At 36.7% G+C, this 23,398-nt stretch overlaps 1 protein-coding gene across 12 annotated transcripts in view; it reads left to right on the forward strand.

The window, feature by feature from the left end:
• HDAC9 (histone deacetylase 9) overlaps positions 1 to 23,398 on the forward strand; it is a 454,940-nt gene that overhangs the window by 312,060 nt on the left and 119,482 nt on the right. For all 12 annotated transcript variants that reach the window (XM_058035907.1, XM_058036403.1, XM_058035984.1 and 9 more), the window contains 3 exons: positions 2,494 to 2,627; positions 10,419 to 10,539; positions 15,109 to 15,158. In XM_058035907.1, the coding sequence (XP_057891890.1) occupies positions 2,494 to 2,627; positions 10,419 to 10,539; positions 15,109 to 15,158 (305 nt within the window). The remainder of the gene's footprint in view (positions 1 to 2,493; positions 2,628 to 10,418; positions 10,540 to 15,108; positions 15,159 to 23,398) is intronic.

Here is a 23,398-nt window from a genome sequence, read left to right on the forward strand (position 1 = left end):
CAACTCTGTATAACAAAAACATAGTAATATGTTTTTATTTATTGATATAATTTCCATTACTTGCTATTTGGACTATTCAAGTAAGAAGAATAAAAAATTAATTGAAAGAATGGCAGGGAGAAGTAACTTTCAACTTTCAGCTAATTTTTCTTAATGTTTAACAAGCATTTCTATTCAAATCCATTTGATATAACAGCCTGTCCTACCTGAAAGCTTCTGAAAGTCCTGATGCCTGTACAGTCAGCACATAAACAGCTTCCCTGTGGGTCAGGGGGATGGGAGGAAACATTTTCTTATCTGTTGGTATAATGGCCACAGCCAAACTGGACAAGCTGAGTGGCCAACAGCCTGCAGGAATTAAAATTGTGAGTGCCAAGAAAAAAAAAAGTGAGGCATGTGAGCATGCACTTTTTTGTGTGCATACTTCCAAGTAACTTACAAGACCTGATGATAGAGCAGTGAGGAACTGCAGAGAAAGGAAATTATTAACTGCTTTGACAATGCCAGCAGATATTTTAAGCTGCATTAGCTTATTAGCTCCAGGTTTTCACTGTTTTTTTCTTTCTTTAAAAGAAAACAGAACAAGAAAGTAAATTAAAAAATGTATTGCTAATGAACGATTATGTTTGCTAGATAATAATTTTGCATAAACTCAGTCATACTGCAGTTAGGTTTTATATTTGTGTTCTTTTTACCCTTAACATAAGTGTATTCTCATTTTGGCTTAAATACCAAGATCCCAAAGGATCAGTTCTGAAGTGCATGAGCTAAGAAATATGGCAGCATAAATATTTCTAGAGCAGCATAACTTCTGACTGGCTTCTAACTGAATTATCTCAGAAACTTAACTTTGAATCACCCATGATGTACACAGGTTCTCATTCAGAAAAGCTTTTTAAGACTTTATAGATGTTCAATACCCGTTAGAGAACTTTCTTAAATAAAGGTGGTGTTGAGAATTTTGTTGAATCTGGACTTTAATTTTGTATTCAGTTGCAGGCAAATACAATTTTCCCAGAATTGTGTTGGCATTCCCAATAATGGTGGCACATAAGATGTTTTGAATGCCAAGTATTGCAGTTTGGAGAAATAGTTAATTTAGTCTCTTTCAACTGTAAGGGAAAGAAAAAGCCAAGTATTTCCCAAATGAAAGTGGTCCACATAGGGGTAAGGAAAATAATTTTTGTTCCAGACATGTCTAGGAGAAATGCAAAGAACAACTAAATACAGAAAATCATTTTTCAGTGTTTCAGAATTGGTTTGAAAGCCTTGAAAATTGAATTTAGCTTGAGCCTACTCACTAAAATTTCTCTTTTGCTCCCAATACACAGTTACAGAGCAATGTGATATTGATAGTTTTTTTTTTGTATAGAGCTGTTCTGTTCTTGAGTAAATGACCATAGAAAATTCAAAAGGTACCTTGCACTTGCAGTCAAACAACAGGATTTGATCCTAATTGAGTAGTGGGTAGAACTTTTCTTTTTTAATGAAAAAGGACTCTGGCCACCACTGTTTTGACTCTCTGAAACATTCATTTGATATGCTTTGAGATCTGGAATTAATATAGTATTAGTTAAGCAGTAAAACTGCAGAGTACCATTGCCATTTTGTAATTTATTTTTAAAGGTTTTTCTAAATTATATTGTTTACACTTCTATGCATAACATTTTCTTTTTGTATATGGGTTAACAGCTTTAATTAACTTTAACCACTAGAGAAAGAGAAAACAAGTGATTCAGTAGGGAGACTTTTTTTCTAGCCATAAAATCTTTCAAAAGACATCACCCAATTACCCTTCTTCTTTATAGTTAATTGCATTTCTTAATATAATTTCTTGAGAAATAATCTTTGCTTTATTGGTGTCACAAGATTCACCTCATAAATCAAAATTCAGAGTCCCACAAAGGAAAAAGAAATTTAGATCCAGAGAAGGGCAAAAAAGCTGGCAAAGGGTCTAGAAGGTGACTCCTGTAAGGAGCACCTGAGTGAGCTGTGGGTGTTTAACCTGGAGAAAAGGAGGCTCGGGGGAGACCTTACTGCTCTCTGCAGCTGTCTGAAAGGAGGCTCTGGCCAGGTGGGGATTGGTCTCTTCTCCCAGACAAACAGCAACAGGACATGGGGGCATGGCCTCAGGCTGTGTCAGGGGTGGTTCAGGTTCAGGGAGGACATCAGGAAGAATTTCTTCCTAGGAAGGGCTGTCAGGCATGGGAATGGTCTTCCCAGGGATGTGGTGGAGTCACCATCCCGGGAGATCTTGAAGAAACAACTGTTCATGGCACTCAGTGGTCTGGTCTAGTTGACAAGGTGGAGAAAGGCCAAAGATTAGACCCAGCGATCTTGGAGGTCTTTTCCAACCTAAATGATTCAGTGGGATTTTCATCTTGCTGCAATTGTCAAATAAAATCCAGTTTTGCTAAAGCATGCATGACAGGGAACAGTATAACTTGCATTTGTTTCATTTGTTTCTGATTTTGCGCTGTCTTTGTGCTGAAGGTGTTGTGTATGACAGTCTGATGCTGAAGCACCAGTGCATGTGTGGGAACTATGCCAATCACCCCGAACACGCTGGAAGAATCCAAAGCATCTGGTCAAGGCTGCAAGAAACTGGGTTGCTAAACAAGTGTGAGGTAATTAAAAATTAAGACCAGATACCTGACTTGCTAAAGTAAATAGCAAATTCATTAACTCCGAAACCTGTCTTACTTCTGTAATAAGAGAGTAATTTGTTTTAGAAATTATTTGGTCGTAACTGATAATATAAAAATAATGCATTACAGGAAAACACACTTCCCAATCAGAAAATAAAGAATTTACACAGTGTATGCCTCCACATGCATCAGAATATAAAACCCAGACATGATTATTCCTCACCTTTATAAAGGAATGTAGACAAGCAGTAGTCAAAAAGTGCAGTCCTCCCAACAGCATGATTCTTAACTTTTTCAAGCAACTAAGGATTTTACTTCTGTAGCATAGAATACTTTTTAGAATTTAGTTTGTATCACTCTGTAAGCATATTGCATCTTGTCTTTTTTCAGACTTTAAAGTCTGTTTTCATAGCATGATCCTTTACCTGGTATAAACAGGTCCCATGTGAAGCCCCAAGACATTCAAGAACAATCTTATAGGCAATAGCAAATTTGTAATTTTTTTCTGCTGCAATTTCCCTCAAAAAATTGCATATTAAACCTGATTCAAGAAAATATGGTCTGTAAGGATCATATATGATTTGGGTTAGTTAAAAGTAGCTTTTTCTTACCAGTCCTTGCTTCCTGTGAGTTGTGAAGCACTGTCAACTTCAGAAGCCTGTGGCAATTGCCGGTGTTTACTGCACTGCAATACAAGTTAACAAAGTTCAGCAAAAATTTGCTAGTGTTCTGCAGGATCTTAAAATTGCCATGGCTCTCATGTTCTGTTTAATTGCTTTTTGTTTTTATCCTCATATTTTTACAAACCCAAAAGAACTGGTTCAATGGAACCCTTTGAATAGCTATTAGTGACTGTCCCCAAAGATTTTCTGTAGGTAGCTCAGTGTCCTGGTTAGCGAGATATTGCAAGCACTGTAAATGGATTTGTTGTTTACACTCATCTAACTAGATGGCAGCACTCTAATAGTCTAATTCTTTTTTTTAGCTTAGATAACTTTTTTGATGTTCAAGAAGACTTTCAGCAAGGCCCTTAAGGCCACCTGTCACATGAGTGGTTTCACTGGGGAATCACATACTTCAAGATTGAGTTAAACATGCAGCTCTGTGCTTTATAAAATAAAGCCTGGTTACCTTCTTGATTAAGGACTCTGTATTACAAAGAAAAGACAAAAGAGGAAAAATAAGTAAAATGCAGTGTGCTACTATGTGCTGCTTTCTTCACTAACAAACACCTGTTGCTGAACAGTAAATTGTGTGGCTCTGAAATTTTAGAATTGCAAGAGGAAACTTTAAATCTTCCAGGAAACTCTTACACTGCATGCATCTCAAACTAACACATACCACTTTTTCATTTTACACCTTTTTTGACCATATTTGATTGAAGCATGGTTTAATATGCAATTTTTTGGGGGGAAATTGCAGCAGAAAAAAAGGTGTAAAATGAAAAGTGGTATGTGTTAGTTTGAGATGCATGCAGTGTAAGAGTTTCCTGGAAGATTTAAAGTTTCCTCTTGCAATTCTAAAATTTCAAAACCTGAAGCACAGTTTATTAGGTCTTGCATAATCAAGTGAGGGGGGAGAGAGTAAAAAAGTCACTTCATGTTGAACTGCATTCAGCTAATATAGACCCCAACTGTGTGCTTTGAAATGAGGCTGAAATTTGAAATGAGCTGTCAAAATGTAAACCCTGATGATAAAATTAAGGAGTCTCAGTGTGAAGCTGGTGCATAGATCTGGTGTTTATGTAGATCCTTTTATGTAGCTAGAGACAGAATTATATTTGGTGATGGAATCCTTTGTTTCACTAAATTATCTAGCATGTGCTGACATCAAACCAGTGCTTAAAACTGCTCACTTTCCAAAATAAGAAAGGCTACAGTGATGCACTTAATTGGTGCTTTGTTTGTATAGAAAATCATTCAGCTGAATAGACACCTTGTGTCACTAAAGGAGTGGCTATTGCATGATCCAAGATATAAAAAGCCACAATCAAGGTGCTTTCTGGAATATACCACACCAAGAGTGCATAGTGAAAGGATCATGGGCAACTGCACTGTCACTTCTGCTGAATTCTGAATGCCCCCTCATGGACACTACCATTTCCTGATATAATTTCTCAGCACAATTTCCCACAGCTTTTGTCAGGGGTGGGAGATGACTGGTCAGGTTTTGCCCCATGCATTACCTTATACACCAAGTCTAAAGGGCAGGTTAGGAACTGCACCCTGCAGCAGCCACTTAGGAAATCCTCTGCAGTTATTGGGGAACTTTATTCTCTCTAACTAAAACAGCAGTCCCACAGGAGGGCTGCAGGCCCACTCTTTGTTTGATAAGGAGTTTTAAGACCAAAACTAAAGTTCAGTCAGAGGTAGCTCAGTTTTTTTTACCTTGCACTGTATGTATCCTTGGGCACAGGTTTGTTTAGGGGGCTCTCCCTATTTTCAAGATCTAACAAGAAACCCTTATGAAAATTAACAACTTGTATCTCTATGACCCTTGGTATCTATAGCAGAGAGCTTTATGTGGTTCCTAAATCCTTTAGTGTGGATTAAGTCCTCTCACACAGCTCAGGTCTTTGGCAATGGAGAGATGACTGGCTGAGTGTTCAGAACTAACCTGGCACAGGATGATGAAAGTCGTGCAGACTAAGGCTAACACCATGCTTGCTGCAGTTCATAGATTAATTTAGGTTGACTAATCTAAGCTTAATATATTGTCTTTGTATATACCTGCACATGTTACTCATGCTGACCCCAAATTATTTTTAAAATACAACTTGGCAAAATCATAACATGGTTTGAATGGGGTACACAAGCTGTGTATCTGCTACAAAATAAAATGTGTCTGAGACTTCTCTACCTCTGCAGCCAACTGGCATGGAAAGCCCATGTTCATGCTACCAGGAATGCTTCCTGGCTCATGCCAGTGACCAAACCATGTCTGGGAGTTGTTTGGAAGAGTGCTAGCTGCTGCTCAGCCAAAACAGTATGAAGGACCACTTTAGCAATTTAATAGTACAGATGATTGTGTTACTCTGCCTGGGAATGTTTCCTGGCACTGCTTAGTTTACTGCTGCAGACACAGCCAGGAGGACTTGCTTTTCCAGACTGCATTTTGTCTTTCTAGCCATAGATACTTGTGCTCTAGAATTATTCAAACAACAGTTTGGAGGACTTTAGCTAAACCAAAAAATTAGTTTTAGCTTTCAGATTATTTTTTAAATCATATCCTACTTCCAAACAGATAGATTAATTCCTTCATTGGATTCCTCAAGGCAAGGGAAAAATACATTAGACCATTGCCAGTCACAGAGAGCCACATTTGAGGGACCAGCCCCTGACTGAGCTCAGGGCAGGAGAGTGGAGTAATTCACGCACATCCACATCCTCACACACATCCATAGTGAACTTTTTTATAGACCTGGTATGTATGTATTGGAAAAACAAAATTGATACACAATATTTTTGCATTAGTTTCTAAGTTTCTATGTTTGCTGAAATGCCTGTTTGGTGTTTGTTAAAGGCTGAGTTATCAAATGCAGATATGGGCAGCTAAAAGATGCAAAGATGGGTATAAAAACCTCCATTATGGTTTTTTTTACAATTTTCCCTTGGTAAACAGCAATGCCTAGTGGCCCTACCTATGGGACAATAAAAGGACTGAAAAATGTTTTGGAAGGGGTGTCTCCACATTTTTAGGGAGAGGAAGTATTCAAATAACTCCTTTGGGGCTGTAATTTATACACACGTGACTGACATTAGGCTACAGTGACCAGCCCACTTTCAGAAAAGAAAAGAAAATGTAGCCATGGTCCTGCTTTGTGGCCCCACCTTTACCTCCAGTAGGGATTGTAGTCCAGCAACACTTTTCAGCCTAGAATTTGTTCTAAATTTCAGTAGTTTTCTGGATTAGAGAGGCATCTTACACCTCCTGCTGTCCACATCTCATCAACTGAAGGGGAGAAAGGAAAGAATTTAAAGTTGAGTCTGCCAGATCACATAAACAGAAATATTTGAAAAACTCTACTCTTTGAACCTCAATTTGCCACTAAAGCTAAAATAATGCAGGAAAAGTTAGTCTTTTTTAAAGAGCAACAATATTTAGAGTGTTTAACATGTTCTAAATCAATCTAAATCTTCAGAGTGTTAGGCACTAGATGACCAAAACATGTGAAGAGAATAAATGCATCTCTATGTGGGTGCATGTGTGTCAGAGGAATGCCTGAAATTCCCACATGGTGGATGTGGGAAGCAATGTGAGTATTCTGACTGGCACAGAACATGTTATCTGTGAGTAGTTTTGAAAGCAAGAGGAAAATTAACAACTATGAGAAATCTCAGGAAGGCAGGAAAAGATCTGGAGACCTTGTTTGCAAACTTGATAGCCTAAGGGAATTTCATACAAAAAGCTGCAGTACAGTACATTACACTAAGAGACCTGAGTGAAAAATGTCCTTAATCTTTGTAACAATTCATGTTAGTTTAGCAGAGAGAAACAGCCAGCATCACCTTTGTCCTTTTGAATCTCTGTCTGTGCATGAGTTTACTCTGCTGATAGTTCAACTAAAATCTTCAGGTTAATAGAGGCTGTCTGTGTGAAAATTTAATGGTCTCTTTTAAAAAGAAGACCAGACTTTGACCTTAATTTCTGTGAAAGGTGAAAACATCTTCCTGTTGTGAGGACAATGGATTTCTAGTTCTAGACTGATTTTTCAAAGCACTCAGGTGTAAGTATTTCACTCTCCTGAGATATATAAATGTTTCTGTTGATGAGGGAACCATATATGTCAGAGGACAAAGCCAACACACAAATTGCCATACACATTAGAAAAGGATAACCTGCCTTCTACTAAGGATGTAGTAGATGGGAGGATGTATTGTTCAAATTCTCTGTAATGAAACAAATACTGTTCATCTGTTTTCCCATGCTACTTCTCCTTTTTTGTTGGCTTTATGCCAATTTCCTGCTACATTTTATAATTTTGATAATACCATGAAAATTAAGAAAATTAAGAGACACTTCCAAATAAAAAAGAAAGACGTGGCTAAAAGTGTAGGCGTAAAGTTATACAAGTGCATATGTTCTGTTTTCTAATAATTCATGCTAGTTGACAGCCAAAAGTGATCACTTTGCATAACTGAAGTTACATGAGAGACTCTGGCAACAGACTTAAAAGCTTGTATAGATTTGCTAAATCCTGACATCATTGTGTGAGAACTATTCTTAGAACATATTACAGGTGATTTTTAATGCAGTTTTTTCCTCTGTGCAGAGCCTCAGATAGTTGAGGTTGATATGCAGAGATACTGCAAAGAGGGGGTGAAAGGAACACAAAATGAGGAGCAGGGAATTCAGAAACAGCACAGACACGTTCACTGTTTACCCTTTCCTCCTGCCACCTACAGTGTACAGGTCCTTGCTGATGCTAGAGCTGGAGCAGCCATGGAGAAAGAGCACTCTGGGCTCTGCCAGCCCAGCTGGTGGCTGCCCTCCAAGGACCTCACTGTGGGCATCTGCCTGGAATGGGGTTTCCTTCTCAGAGCTGCTTGACTGCTGCACCTAACTGGCTTCTGCATAACCTCTTTGCACCCTAGAGAATTTGACTGGTGATACTGGGTAGAAGGTATGCTGTTGGCAAAACATTTTGGGAGACCACTTCCAGACCAGATATTGCAGAGCACCCATTGTAAAAATAATTGGCTGTGTGGTTTGTTATAGTTAAAGGGATATGGCATTCCATTTAACAACACTTAAAAAAACCCCAGACAATTAACTGTCTTAAACATGTCTGAGAGTTTTTGTATACCTTGTAGAAAATATGTGACCAGAGAGTAAGTATTTTGCTCAAGGTTCTTTGGCATGACCTTCATAAAATTCCTCTTTACTTTTCTTATACATTTTTTTATCTGTCTTAAAAGCCAGACTCCCTTCCCAGATTTGCTGTGGAGAATTGGGTATATACATTTTAAAGCAGCTTGTTAGAAACATGCACCTTAATGAGAATGGATGAAGGAATAAATGTTACCAGTCACCTCACTTGTGAAGAAAAATATTTAATCTGACCCAGAAGAACCATTACAGAGTTTACTGACTCCATGAAGTAACATAATGTGCTGAATTTGATTGTGCAACTGTGTGTTAAAAGGATGTGAGTGCACTGCTACAAATTCTCATGTGAGACTGGGAGAGGTTTGAAGAAATTAGAGATGAAAAAGGGTTTATTAAGTCATTTAGTTCTTGGATCATTCCCTAAAATGATTCTTTCCACTGCTGTGTCTAGTCAAGTTTTAAACACTGAGAGAAATAGGGCTTCCACCATTTCCCTGAGGGGGAGCTTGTTCCACAGTCATCTAGCTCTAACTCAAAGGATATTTCTCCTGATTAGTCAGAAAAAAATCCCACTGCTTAACTCAATATAAATTGTGTATGGATCTTCTGACCCCCCATCCCCCAGGCATCTCCTCTTTTCTGTAGTGCACATTCTCTTTAATATTCATAATATTGCTTTCCTCTCCTAGTGCAGAGATTGGTGGTTTCCAATGTGTATGACAAAGTGTTGGATACAATAAGAATTTAACCTCCAAGAAAACTAGAACTAAATGAATTTCTACAACAGGCAAATCAATCTAGTTGAAAATAGGGTAGTCTATTTAGATAAGTGCTCTACCTGTGTATCTGTAGACCTTGAGAGTCAGACAGACCCAGTCTAAGCTCTGAGAGAGTTGGCCTTCAGTGTTGATAAGGACCAGGTCTGCAAAAAAATCAAGATGTATTCTCTTTACTTTATCCAATATTAACAGGAAAGATGATCTTGGGTCCAGAACTTTGTTGACAGTGATGTTTATTATGCTCAATCCTGAAAAAAATCAGATTCATGTTGCTGTATCTTCAAAGGCTGTGCAGCACTAGCACAAGAAGATAAATAAATATTTTTATGATATGCTGTAACTCCAAATAAACACAAGGAATACATATGCCAAATAAGAAAGTATTAGTTTTATCTTTTCTTTCCTATTTTTCTTCCTTCCTAAACTGATTTGTAGAAAGATGTCTCAGATTTTTACATCTTGTTTCGGGGCAAGTATAGGCTGGAGACCCAGTCAAAAAGACAAACTTCACTTACAAAAATGTAAGAAAGCAAGTGAGTCATCATGTGTAGCAGTAAAAATATTAATCACATGTGATCACAAATGTGTGTATATTGATATTGATCACACATTAAAAATTTAGAAACATACACAAATATGTTACTAAAGCATTTAAAGTTAATTTTCTTTTTCTCCCTGTCTCTCCTCACTGTGATCATGTTCCTCCTAGCAGCATAAATCACAAGTACTAGTAATGGTGCAAAACACATTAATCCTCATTCCAAACACATCTGCAGCTTACAGGTGCGAATAATATTTTGCTCTCTAAATCAGGTTTTTTTTTCTAACCAGATTTCTTACTTAAAAAATATTTTATCTTTTTGTTTGTATCTCTCAAAGTATTATGTAGAAAAGAGTCAGAATATTTTATTTTTCTTTTATGTGAAACCCTGTATTAAGATAACTCTCCTAAGGCTAAAGTGAAGCATTTTGTGATAAAGCAAACACGCATTTGTTTTTCATATAGCATTACTTTAATAAACAAATCAGTGTCACATTCCTGCATGACGCAATTTCAACCCATTATTAATCATACTAAATGTTATTTCGAACCTTTACTCTTTTTTTTTTCTCCCTAAATATTGTCAGTGGAATATTGTAGGCCTCTGCTGTTTTCTTTCAGCGAATTCGAGGTCGAAAAGCCAGTCTGGAGGAAATACAGCTGGTTCACTCTGAACATCATTCACTGCTGTATGGCACCAGCCCACTGAACAGACAGAAGCTGGACCCCAGGAAACTCCTAGGTCTGTACAGGCCTCTCTATTCTACTGAGAACAGCACATTCCAGCACTGTCATTAGTCATAGCTGGTGTCAGTTTAAAACACTTGGCAAGCAGTGTGACAAAAATTCACTATTTCCAAATGCATTGCTATGTGCAAGGAGAATGTTACAATGGAAGCCAAATATAGATTAGCAAAATACACCGGCTGGAAGGCAGTGATACGAGTTTCTCCTCATTTGCTTCAAAAATCATCAGTGCTAACCTTTTACTGTAACTTGTTCTCCATTGGAGGTCAGTGGCAAATTTGAACACAGCTGGTTTTCTACCTCCTTGTAGTCTTTGATTTGAAATTAGGAATTTAAGATACACTTGCTTGTCAGAATTGTTTGTTTGCTGTTCTCATTTGCTTCATTTCAACTATTTCAGCCACCCTGTCTGCAGATACTATGCCTAAGCTTTGCTAATAAGTGGACTTTATTTTAATGCCTTCTCATTATGCAGGATATGCTATCTTTCTGAACAACACGGGGGAAGATACATTAACATATTAAATGCACCTAGGTTTGTACAGAAAAGTAGAAAACTGACAGGTTTTTCCATGTAAAATAGCTTCATGCGCAGCTGATGCTCAGCTTATGTCTTTTACAACACACAAGTAGGGTTAAAATGAGCTCTTCATGGATGATGTAACATGAAGCAAGTCTACTTGTCAGAAACACACAAAAACCTAGTGCATGAAAATCCATGAGTGAAATCCTGCTCTTTGTGTCCCAGCACACTGGATGCAACACTCTAATTCTCAGTTATTTTTATAACACTTCTTCTAAGATGTGAAGCTTTTCCTAAATGTAATCAAATCTAACCCAAACAAAAATAACGTTAACCATCAAAAGAAGTTGCTGCCACAATTCTAGTAATACAAAGCAGTTATTTTGCTTTGGAAACTTATGCTGTTTCTTCTGTAAGGCAAACTGTTCCTTCAGGAAGTCCTAAGATCATAATGTTATATAGGTTTATACATTTTCTTAGCCAAGGCAACATCAAAACTGAAAAATATTTACAGTATAATAGATTCTCAGGAGCTTGAATTTCTAAGTAGGAAATCCTCTTTAAAAAAAAAGCGCTTCCAAGAAAAAGTTCTAAATTCCTGCAATTCCAATTAAATTAAATTTCCGATTAAATTAGAAACATTTTTATTTGATTTCATCAACATTGTTAAATTGTTCCTTTTTGATACAGTCAAGCATTCCATTTCAATAATTTTGTTGGCTTTAATTACTTTTAATTTCTCTTTTACATTATTTAATATTGTATACATTGATACAAAATATTATTCCAGTTTTGGATCTCAGTGGTTGAGCAGCCTCTGGGATGCAGTGTGCAGTTGCAGGTACAAGGTTAAGAAGGAATGGACCTGACTGAATGTCTGCTGATCTACTCAGAATGTAGAAAGCTTTGTTTATCCAATCTCAGAAAATAATTTCTTGGCCCACAGTTTCTTACTGGACATGTTTTGCCTTTTTTATTGGACCCTGAGTCCAAGACATTTACTGTCTAAGTGTATATCAAGATCACACTCTTAGAACATATTCTGACTGTATCCTTGGCTCACTGCCCTTTTCTCTCTCTGTTTCTAGAATATTTTCTTGTTGCATCTCACATGGCCTTTTACCAAGACAAAAGTCAATAAAACACCCTTCCCACATGCTTTTGCATGTGCCTGTTTTCTGGCTGGAAGCTCAAATCATTTGGGCTTCCAGACTCTTGGACAAAGGAACCTAATTGTCTCTTTCTTACATTTTTTTCCAAAATGCGGTGCTGATTTTGGTGTCCCCATTTCAGTTGAAGTTGAACCTAACCAATTCTGACATTAAAATTAACATCTTTGTATATTACAGAAATTCAATATACATGTAGGGAAAATATCTAAAGAAAATGTTTCTTATAAAGATATCATAAATAACAACATTGTCTCAGAAAAGATTTCTATTTCAATGAAAGTGTATAATTTTTTCTACAGAAATAGCTCCATCAAATGATGGCTTTGCATCCTAATGAAAAGTAGGACCTAACCTCCCTTTCTTCACGCCTCTACCCATACAAAAAGTCAAGCACCATTTGCTCACTACTTATGCTCCAGAAAAGGTTTGTGTTTCCAGTTCCTCAATGGAGGAGTGCATCTGCCTTCTCTGAAGCTCTTTTTTCTTTTTCTTTTGAAAGTGAGCTTTTACTCATCATTTTTCCTCAGTTTATCAGACTCTAAGGCCTCAGTCATCAATCTCCCAATCAACTTCCTTGACTTCTGTAGGGACCTGAGCTCAGTCAGTGACGGGCTCCTCAGCACCTAATTTGACAAACTAGCTTCTATGCCTTTGTGCATTGATATTCTAGAATACAAATCTTGGAACATTTCTAGTTCTATCAGTACACAATTGTACTGAATTTAAAGTGCTGGTGACTACAAACTTTGCCATAGCACAAAGTCAAAAAATTTTGACGATTTAGACTTGTCTTCTATCTCACTAAAATATCTCAATATATTCTGGAACCTTAACTTCAAACATCACAGGAAATTCTCACTCCAATTTGTTTTAGAGTAGCTTTTTGCTATTGATTTTCATTTCTGGCAGGCTGTTGTGAGCTTTCCTTTTTTTGTGAGGCTAGCTAAGCAATGGTTTCACTTTCTCTTAGTCCAGCAATTCTCCACTGTTCTTTTAATTAAATCTCAATGTTTTTCTTGTTCTTCAGAGTTTGGCAACTACTATTTTTTAAGCCATCATGCAATAAGAAGTGAGCATTCCATCAAGCTTCTTGATACACTGAAAATGCTCCCATGCTTGTTTTCCCCAGTTTTAGTACTATCTTATGATTGATTTCAGTGTCCTTCCTCACCATTTGCTTCTCTGTTTTTACTTAATGTTTATTGTTTTTAATAGTGTTCACCATGCACAATGTGCCTGGCTGCAGGGAGATAAATGAGAATTCATCTGCTGTCTCTTATGTCCCAACTCTGCCATGGAATTTAAGAAAAAATGTCTAGTCATTCAGTAATCTAAAAATTCCTTCTTTTATCTCAAATTACATCTTATGTTTCCATTAATGCCTTCTGTCGCTTTAACAGCACTAAATTTTTAGTTATCTGCTTGTGACTTTTTCATCTTCCCCACAGTAAAAAGTGAAAAATTGGTCCCTGGATCTGCCTAGCAAGATCTGGAAACTCCAACTTGCACCTCTGACAATCTCCTGCAGCCAACATTTCCTTGCATGTCTGGGGCCATTAGGACTCACAGTATGAGAATACTCTGCATAGCTGCTGCACCTGCATTTCCCCTGGTAGCTCCACAGGAGGTTTTGTTTGGCTTCTCTCGCACACTGTGCAAACTGATCAAAGGCCTCTCATCGGATAAAAATGCATCTTGGATTTTACTCAAAGTGTAAAGCACTTTCCTCATCCCAGACCTTGCAGTCTGGTCTCTCATACTTCAAAGATGATGGCTTATAGTTGTCTTTATGCATTTCATTGGCACCTGCTAAACATGAGTAACTGCAGCATTCACCCCTTCCATATCAATGGGTGACTCCTCTAGGAAACTCCAGTGATTCACTATCTAATGTTTCCTCCAGATGGCAAAGTTACAAAGCCAGTTCTGTGATATGGCAGGGGAAAAGCTTATGTTCTCTTCCACAGCTGCCTTAGGATCAGATTACACACTGGGATAGGAACTGCATCAAGTCCTGAGATCCTTACCCAGTTTTCATACTGTCATTATCGAGACAAACTGTGAGTTTAGCAGTACCAAAAAAAGAAAAAATTAATAAAATGTGAGTATAAACATTAAGGTAAACCCTATCGTATTAGCCAATGTATAGAGTAGATTAGCTAGAAATTAAATTCTAAAGTCTATTAAGTTTTTGTTCCCTTTAGTATAATGTATTTACTGAATAATACTGAAAAAATAGTATTCCAAGTTATGTTTTCAAAATATTCATCCAATCATTGATGTAATGTAAATGAAGAAAAAGCATTTTTACATAGATAGAAAGACTAAGGTTGCAATTTTCAAAGGAGAAACTCTTTTGAAGCAAAGAAGCTAAGAAATTAGTTATCAGTTTTATGTAAACTTAATGTAGTTCCCTCTGTTGTCAGTGAAAAGAAACAGGTACTTCTCAAGCATATTTCATCCCATCAGTCATGTAGGCTGGATGGAGGTGCCTGCCTCAGTCCTGTAGCTGGAAAAGAGACTGACATCAGTAGCTTAGTCAAGCTGCTTATCAGCTACAGATATCAGGATGATTAGTCACCCTAGTTCAGAGTGATTTTCTGTGGAATTTTGGTCATTCTATTCCTTTGAAATTACCACTTACCTGTGTTAAGATTTTTCACTGTTGCATAAGAGCACCTTAAAAGTCCCATGGCTGATTTGATTTCTAAGTATTAGGATTATTTTTTGGATTATTATCTGGCACTTTTATAGTGATAATAATACTGTAATCTGAATTACTGTAAAGAATAAGGAAATACTGTTCCAGTACTTAAATATCTTTTTTGATAAACAATACTTACTGTTTCTTTTTTTCTTTAATATATAGGAAACGTGTCTCAAAAACTCTTTTCCTTGTTGCCTTGTGGGGGACTCGGGGTAAGTAGATTTTTTTTTTTTTCCCCACAAAAGGGACTGCACACAACATATGCGTTCTCTGGCTAATTCTTTAGCACTATCAGTTCAAAGTCTTCAGAAGCTGATAAAAAATGTAGAGATGAAATATGAGCCATTATCTTTGAAGACACTGTGTCTTCAAAGACATGGGACACAGCACATTACAAGAGGCATATGGGAGAATTAGGAACAAATTTTGTGTAAATGTGCCAATTTCTAATTATCCCACTTTGGGTTTTCTATATGAACTCTTTTCTTGAGGAAAGTACCATTGACACAATTGTTATAGCACAATGAGCTTCGGAGAAGCTGTTTCATGCACTGTTGAAAAGCAAATATGGCTCCACACTTCTCTGAAAGATAAAAAAGTTGCCAACAGTAACATTTAGCATGAAAAGGGTATTGAAATAATAAATTATGTCAGCATTTTTATACTCTGTTTTGAAACAGATTCATCCTGAACGACAAGCTCATATTAGGACACAGTAGACAAAAATCTGCAGAAAGAAACATGTTGCAACACCAGGTGAAAGAGTAAAGCTAAATTAGTGAAAACCATGTAGAATTTCTACTGATACCAGTATCGTGCTCCTAATAAATTGTAGCAAAGACAATTCCCAGGAGAAATAATTTTTCAGATAAGTGAGTTTTTCACACAAAAGTATTTAATGCTTTTGGTCCAGCTGGATCCATTATTTACTGATGTCATCAATATCAAAGTGAAATGGTAATATTCTAGATACCAGTGGGCTGGATGGTTGATGTATATTTTACTTCCCTTTAACTGCTTCCCAGTGAATTCTCTGAGTATTTTCTCTGAAAAGTCTGAGCAGACATAAAAGCGTTATCTCTGGAGGTCAACTTTTGCTGCTACCTTATACAGATTTATTTACCTTTTTTCTTCACGAAGGATAAATTCCATACTGTACTAGTATGTTTATATGACAGAAGAAATACTAATTTTGTAAGGTTTTAACACACTCAAGAAAAAAAATGCATTTTACCCTTCAGTATTTTCTAATTTTGGTGGATTTCTGAACTATGAATTAAAAATAAAATAATCAGGAAGTCGTAATCATTCCAGATCCTCTACCTTGGGCTTAGCTTGCTGAAAATCCTGCCTAAAATTTGGAAGTTGGTGACTAGCAACTTGCCAATCTGGAAACTTGGGCATCATTTCTATATGTGGTTCAGTTAACACTACACATTGACATATAGATGTGTTTGCACGTGCACCTCTGTAAACTACTGTGCGCACACATGCACACGCTGGTGTGTAAAAAAGGTAATTTTTCACACTGCTGGTGCAGAGAAAATTGAACAAAAAATTAATAAAGTTGAGAAAGGATGTTCAGGCTTCTAAGTAAAACGGAGATTATGTAAAAGTTCTAGAAAAAATCTATTTGAGGACATTGGATAGTAAAATTACTATCTTTAAAAAGCAAAGGATAAGACTTTTCTATTAAACAGATTATTGTGACCAGAGATGACCAGAGATGTGCTTTGAAATCCTTCTACTAATAACAGTATGTTTCATTCTAAAGCTAACACAGGTCAGAATTGCTCAGTAAAACTTCACTGTTTCAAGCATTTAAATTCATCTACACTTTTTTTTTTTCCCCAGTCTGTTTCATTTATTTCTTATTTAAATTCATGGAAATTGGATTAAAGCACATGTTGTAGAAATGGATCTTTTATTTATTTATTTTCTAGTTATTTATTTTCTGGTCTGCCTTTCTATATATGATTACTGTCAGGCTTGCTGTGGGGCGCTTTTAAAGGAATAGGTTATGACCTTTTTCAAGGTAAATAATCAGATTAGGAGCTTTCTTTCAGCGATATTAAGCTGTCGATTGGTTAAACTCAGGGAAAGGGAGCTGCTTCAAACTATGTGGAAAACAATTCTTAAGCTTACTTTCAGAAATGATGGTGGAAATGAGGAAGAAATATTGCTACTTAGTAGCTTTCAACTTGAAAGGTATAAAGCAGTAATCAATGAAAAGCAGGAAGTTTAGTTCATGAAAAGATTTTAGGGAGGGTTGGAAGAATTTTATCTTTTTTATGTTTGTTGTATATTTTTTCCTCCTTTCTTGTATCATTAGTTGTTTGCTGCAGAAAATAACACAGTGTTAAGAAAAAAAACTTCCATTCTTGCAGGAAACTTTATGATTGCCTTTTAGATGAGGGTTTCCAGAGCTCTTTGATCCTATTATTTTCTAACCATACGGGGACATTGCTGTTATTATGCAGCTCTGTCATTATATAGATTAATGGTTTGACTGCTCATGCAGGGGATGGGAAACCTAGGCTCAGTTCTGTCCACTCTCAGGCTGTATTTAATATCAGAGATATCATTTCTTAGAGAGTGTTGCTACCACACAAGAGATCAAATATTATTTCTGGTTGGGGGCACCCACACCATGCACTAGCGATGCCAGTGTTGGAAAGAGCACTGGACAAGTAAGATTTTATCCATAAGTAGTATAAGCCCATCTACCTAAGGCTATGGTCTGTCTTCCTATTACATACATTTATAAATACTTCCAAGTCCTACTTCTGAGGCCCTGTTCCACAAACAGATTATAAATTTGATGTGAAAGAATCACTCAACAGAATGAAAACTGTTCTTGGATCCAGGAATGGAAGCTAGGATTTCCTCTTCCTAAACACTGAAGACATGACGACTTGATGGACTTATATTGTTCACAAAAAAAATCCTAGTAACTTCCATAACCCTGAATTCTACTCCATTACTGATTTTCTTATCTTGGTTCTAAAACTGCAGCCAACATCAGGGATCCTCTCCTTTGGACATTACTTACAGTTGCAGTAAAAGAAAGTTTGTTTCAAGAACTTTAAACAGCAAACAAGAGGCAGCCTGTGTCCATAACCAGTATTTTCTGATCCTTTACCATCACTCCACTAAATCTTTTGTTGCAATGAAAAAAAGTATGTAAAACTACAGTGTACTCGTTTTGTACACACTTTTCATCCCTATGAATTTTCTTTTAAGCTGTGCTAGGGATTGATTATGTCGGTCATTGGTGTAGTATATGTTATACTTTCAGGAGAAATCAAATAAACTTTTTAGTGTGATAAGGAATGATATAAGCAGTAATTAGCTCTCTTACCTAAGAGCAGAACTCTGTTTCATCTGTACAGCTAAACTGAACATATCTCACAAAGAGACAAAAAAATTCGTCTAAGCTAGCATCCTAAATTTGCCCATAACAGGTTTTCTTTCACCGATGGTTAATATTTTATCAGAGGACTATCCAGGGTCAGGAGTATAAAATCCACTGAAGTATGGAATCTCCCTCCTGCAATAATGCTTTTTATGGTTTTTTTTCTTTCAAGCTTAACCTTGTTCCAGAACCAACTGTTGTTAAAGAATTCTAATACCGGAGGGATGAAATTCTTTGTGTTGGAGAGAGACTAGCAGCTCTATGGCCAGCAGTTTTAATAAAAAGAGATGGTTTCTTGCAGCTGGTCAGAGGTTTGGAATGTGAAAAGTTTTCCAGGAGAGGTGGGTAGATTGCAGGTGAAGTGGCCAAATGGGGAGAATAATCACAAATTACATTTTGGTTCTGTGGATTGTCAGACTGTTTTTCATCTGTAAACAGCCACTAGAGCTATAACTGATCATTTGACCAATGTATCCATCTATTGCAATTCCTCTCCTGTTGTGCTGTGAAAATGACAATAAGAGAAGCAGAAATCTACTTTTAATGGGACTAAGTTTCATCTCCTTGTCTCAGTCTATCACTAAAAATAGTGATTGTTTTCTTGCCTGTTTGACCTGCTGCTGTGTGAAGAAATCTTGAAGTCATTTCTCAGCCATATTTTTTTGTCTAGTTGATAGGCAAAAAACCCCACAAAAGCAAAGAAGAGCAGGCTTTTATGATAATGTCATCATCGGCTCCCAGCTTCAAACACTTCTGCGGCTTTTGAATTGTCATTTATAACTTGGAACTGAACCGACCCATAATTCCCTTGATGCATTTAGAGAAATTGATAACAGACTGCTTCTTTTATGGCTCAGAGGAGGCAACTCCCATCACATCACTATTGGCAGTCAATATTATTTTCTGACATGGTTGTAAAAGTATAAAGGGGCTTATGGCATTTGTTTAGATGAGGAATGGGCTCTCAAGCTGTGCTGGGGTTTATGGGTCCAGATTACTGAGAAGCAAAGGGAATATGATGTTTGCAAACAGGATATGATTTTATTTAAGTTTGGGTTTCATACGTTGTTCCCTGGGGATTGTCCTGCAGACAGAAGAGAATTTCACTTTTATCATATGAAATTGGGCAGCTTTCCAATCCCCCCTGCTCTCCCCCCATCCTCCCCACCAAAGACACTGCTCCAAACCTGTAACTCGTAGTCAGAACTTTAAATTGCAAGAGGAGGAGCTGGGGAAGAACGCTGCTCTGCAAAAAATCAGACTTCAAAAAAATTAATGTTTTGTGAGCTGAACAGAGTGGCTCTTGGGCTAAATATCAAGCCATCTGAATGGCTAAGTATGGCTTGTACATAATATGGAATGTCCATTGCATTTCCTCTAATTTTGCTGTTACAGCAGCAAAGAGAAACAATATCTTCTGCTGAGATAAGCTGGTCTTGTTTTGAAAACCAAAGTGTAACTTGGATTTTTCATATCAGAAAACAATTTGACATGTAATTACCAAGGGAAGAAGTTTGTAGTTATAATATCTCTCAACATATTTATGAAACTTACAAAACATTCATATTTTCTGTATGTTAAATTTCTTCCTGCTATTCCTTGCTGTGGCAGCTGACAGTGCTACTTTTTGTCCTGACCACACAGGAAGAAAAGTAATAAGAAAGGCAAGATTTTACTAGTACACAAGTTTAGTAAGCCATCCAGGAAACAAATTGGTTTTTGCTGCTTCTCATTCTTCCCTTGATCTTCTCAGTCTGTGCCCAGGAAGAATTTTCAGCCTTTACATATTATGACTCTTCATTCCTCTTATTTCTATAAGAGCTAATGGCACCAAACTGGTTCCATTACCATGGCACAACTGTCTAAAATCAAGAAAATGTTGGCAGTGGCATTGCCTTCTTGTAGCAAGTTTAGGTTCCAGGCTGCTTAGGTATCTGTCTTATACCTGCACACAAAACTGTCAGTAAAGAAATTAGACTGCCCACAGTTTGTGTTCAAATGAACCATCACATTCACAGAGATATGAGAATTAACTTGTGCTTTTCCCCTATATTCCAGGCTGTACCACAATTGGCATAGTCCTCTGAACAAAAAATGTGTTTGTTTCCTAGTTTTGGGAAAGCAATCTGAAGTTCCTATAAGCTCATCTACTCAATATTAAGTTTTGCATTGTGAAATCATTATTATCCCATGCTGCCAATATATTCACCAAATAGTTTAAATTATTTTCCTGACTCATTAACCTACTGAAATCTGCCAGTTACAACATTTTGGAGCACACTGCAGAAGGCTCCCAGGAATGAAGGACTTTTTTACCTCCTAAAACTGTCAGTTATAGCACCCCTAAAGAAATACCAAGATTTAATCAAAAAACCAGGCACATCATACTTTAATTGACATATTTTTCAGACTATTTAGGAATCACAGTTACACGGTGTTGACTGTGGTATTTTCTGCAGAGGTAAACAAAATGTGTGCTAAAAAAGGCCACCCTGGCACCTACCAAGGCAATTTAAGGCCACTGGGGATGGAGCTATGCCAGAGCTGTAAGTTTGTCTAAAGAAAAAATAGCAAATAGATAGAATTAATTTCATTAAAATTTAATTAAAATTTAACTAACTTGCAGTCCAGAACAACAGATCTCTGAAGATTCCCTTGTCCAGCTTTATGTACTGGCATTAGAAAGCCACATTCATCAGTACAGCAGGAGTCATTCTACCTAAGATCAGAAGAACTGACTGGAGGTCCTTGATTTCCTTTATTGACAGAGACTTGAAACAACTAAGTTTCAAATTTTATGCACATTGATTTTAGAAAAAAAAACCAAACAAGTGTGATGAGGTGAATCTTGGTCACAGCAGGAAACAGCCAGCCTTCCTTTACTGAGGTACACAGACCATCCCTGGTTCTGGGAAGTGCCTCAGTGTCTCCTGGGCAGGGAGAGAATGCCACATTTATCATATCAACACCATGGCCACAAAAAAAATTTCTTCAAATTACAGGGCACATACTTCATTTCATTCTTGTTCTTTCATGGCACTGAGGTGGCCCTGTGCCATCTACCACAGAGCTTGATGTTTCAGTGAGAGGTGAAACTGTTTAGCTGAGAGACAGAGCTCCTTGGTATTGCTGCAGGCACAATACAATGTTCTAGAATAGTCCCAGACTGCTTTTACTTGCTGCAGGCAAGGATAAAAAGCTCAGACGTGGTAATCTCACAACATGTCAAATACACAATTTGGTCTCTCAAACTATTTCTTTACCCTTTTCAACAAAGGATGGTTTCCCCTCGCTACTCAACCAGGTTAAATTTTTAAACAAATATACATTATATGAAGCATAGAAAATTATTGGGAAGTTAATGAACTACTGTAAAGCCAAATCTTTAAAGGTCTTACCTAATTTTCTGCATTTTCTAAAAACGATAGTGTTGCCAAAGGCAAACATTACGCAAAGAAGCATCTTATTTGCCAGAATAGAAAACATCGATATAGATATAGATATAGATATAGATATAGATTAGATATAGATATAGATATAGATATAGATATAGATATAGATATAGATATAGATATAGATATAAATATACAGACAAATATGCACAGGTATGTTAAATGTAAATAGTGGAATAGCATCATATCCAATCTACTACTACTACTACGACTAGTCACTCTTCCCAGACTTTATCACGTACACATACACGGATTTGACAGTAATTCTGTAATTAAAGAAGAATTCACATTTGCACTTTAAAGACATATAATCTGTTTATTGACAGAATTTAACTGGGCGGACAGAAAAGCTCCCTGAAGAGTAAATGTTCTTGTGTTGTTTATCTGAATGAACAACAGGTACTAGTGTAGTCCCACAGTGGCCTCTAACATAAAGAACATCTACATCCAGGCAGAAAGTTGAAATGTTATGTTTTAATAAAAATGTGTTCAGAGGTAAATGATGAAAATTTTCAAAACTAAGGCCTGAATATTGCAAAAAGAAGTTGCATTTTCTGTAACTGCATGCATTGCAACCAACTACACATTGTTGTATCTGCTTGTCTACAAACTCCTGGAAACTGCAAGATCAAACATAAGAAGGCAGTTGCACAAGCATTTTCACACACTAACCCATTAAATACTAAAACAAATGTCAAGTTAAATTAATAGACTACTTAGGGCTAGGCCTGAAAGTGCAGTAACATTTTTTACAAGCATCTGGTGATATACGCCACATATCTGAGACTTGAATCTTGGCCTAAGTGTTTTATTTATGAGTTTTTTCTAAAAACAAGATCTAATCCACATCTAATCCATGCTATCCTCCCTCCATTGCCCCTAACAATGATCCACACATCACTGTTTCATTAAGGTTTTGAGATCCTTTACAGTGTCTAATGTATGCTTTATGAGACCTTGAAATTCTGGATGTCTGTCATAAAAGTTAGTTTAAGAGAGAAACCAAGTAAAACTATTTCTTTTTGAGATACCTTGACTTAGCCTGATTTTTTTCTGCTTCTCATTTTGAATGCAAAGCTATTTCTTTTCCAATACTGACCTCACTTTTTTTTTTTTTTTTTTTTTTTTTACAAACTTTTAGATGTATTTAATTTTACAGAGGAGATGCTGCATTTAAATCAGGGGATGACTACCAACATCAGTAACTCTGCTAGGCATTCAATAATTAATTAATAATTACATTTTTTACTGAGTATTTCCTGAAAATTGACTTTGATTGTGTTTTCATGTTTCTTCACTACTGGCAGGTAAAACTTGAAAGACATTAAGTATTCTACATACAACTGGTTTGACTACTGCTCACATTCCTTGTTCTTGTAGAAAGCCTGGAAAGATGCTTTTGGGGTCAGAATTAATAGCCTTTAAAACTATTTTTAGAAGTCCTTATCCATAAATATTATTACTGATAAATTCTCCTACTGGAATTATTCAAACACAGAAGTCAATGCAAGACTAAGGGAGTTTCCACGGTTTTTGTTTAAGCAATGATTTGTGTTGGTTGTTTGAACTATTCATCCTGTTGGAG

The sequence above is a fragment of the Melospiza georgiana genome, chromosome 1 (assembly GCF_028018845.1).
Source record: "Melospiza georgiana isolate bMelGeo1 chromosome 1, bMelGeo1.pri, whole genome shotgun sequence".
Lineage (NCBI taxonomy): Eukaryota > Metazoa > Chordata > Aves > Passeriformes > Passerellidae > Melospiza > Melospiza georgiana.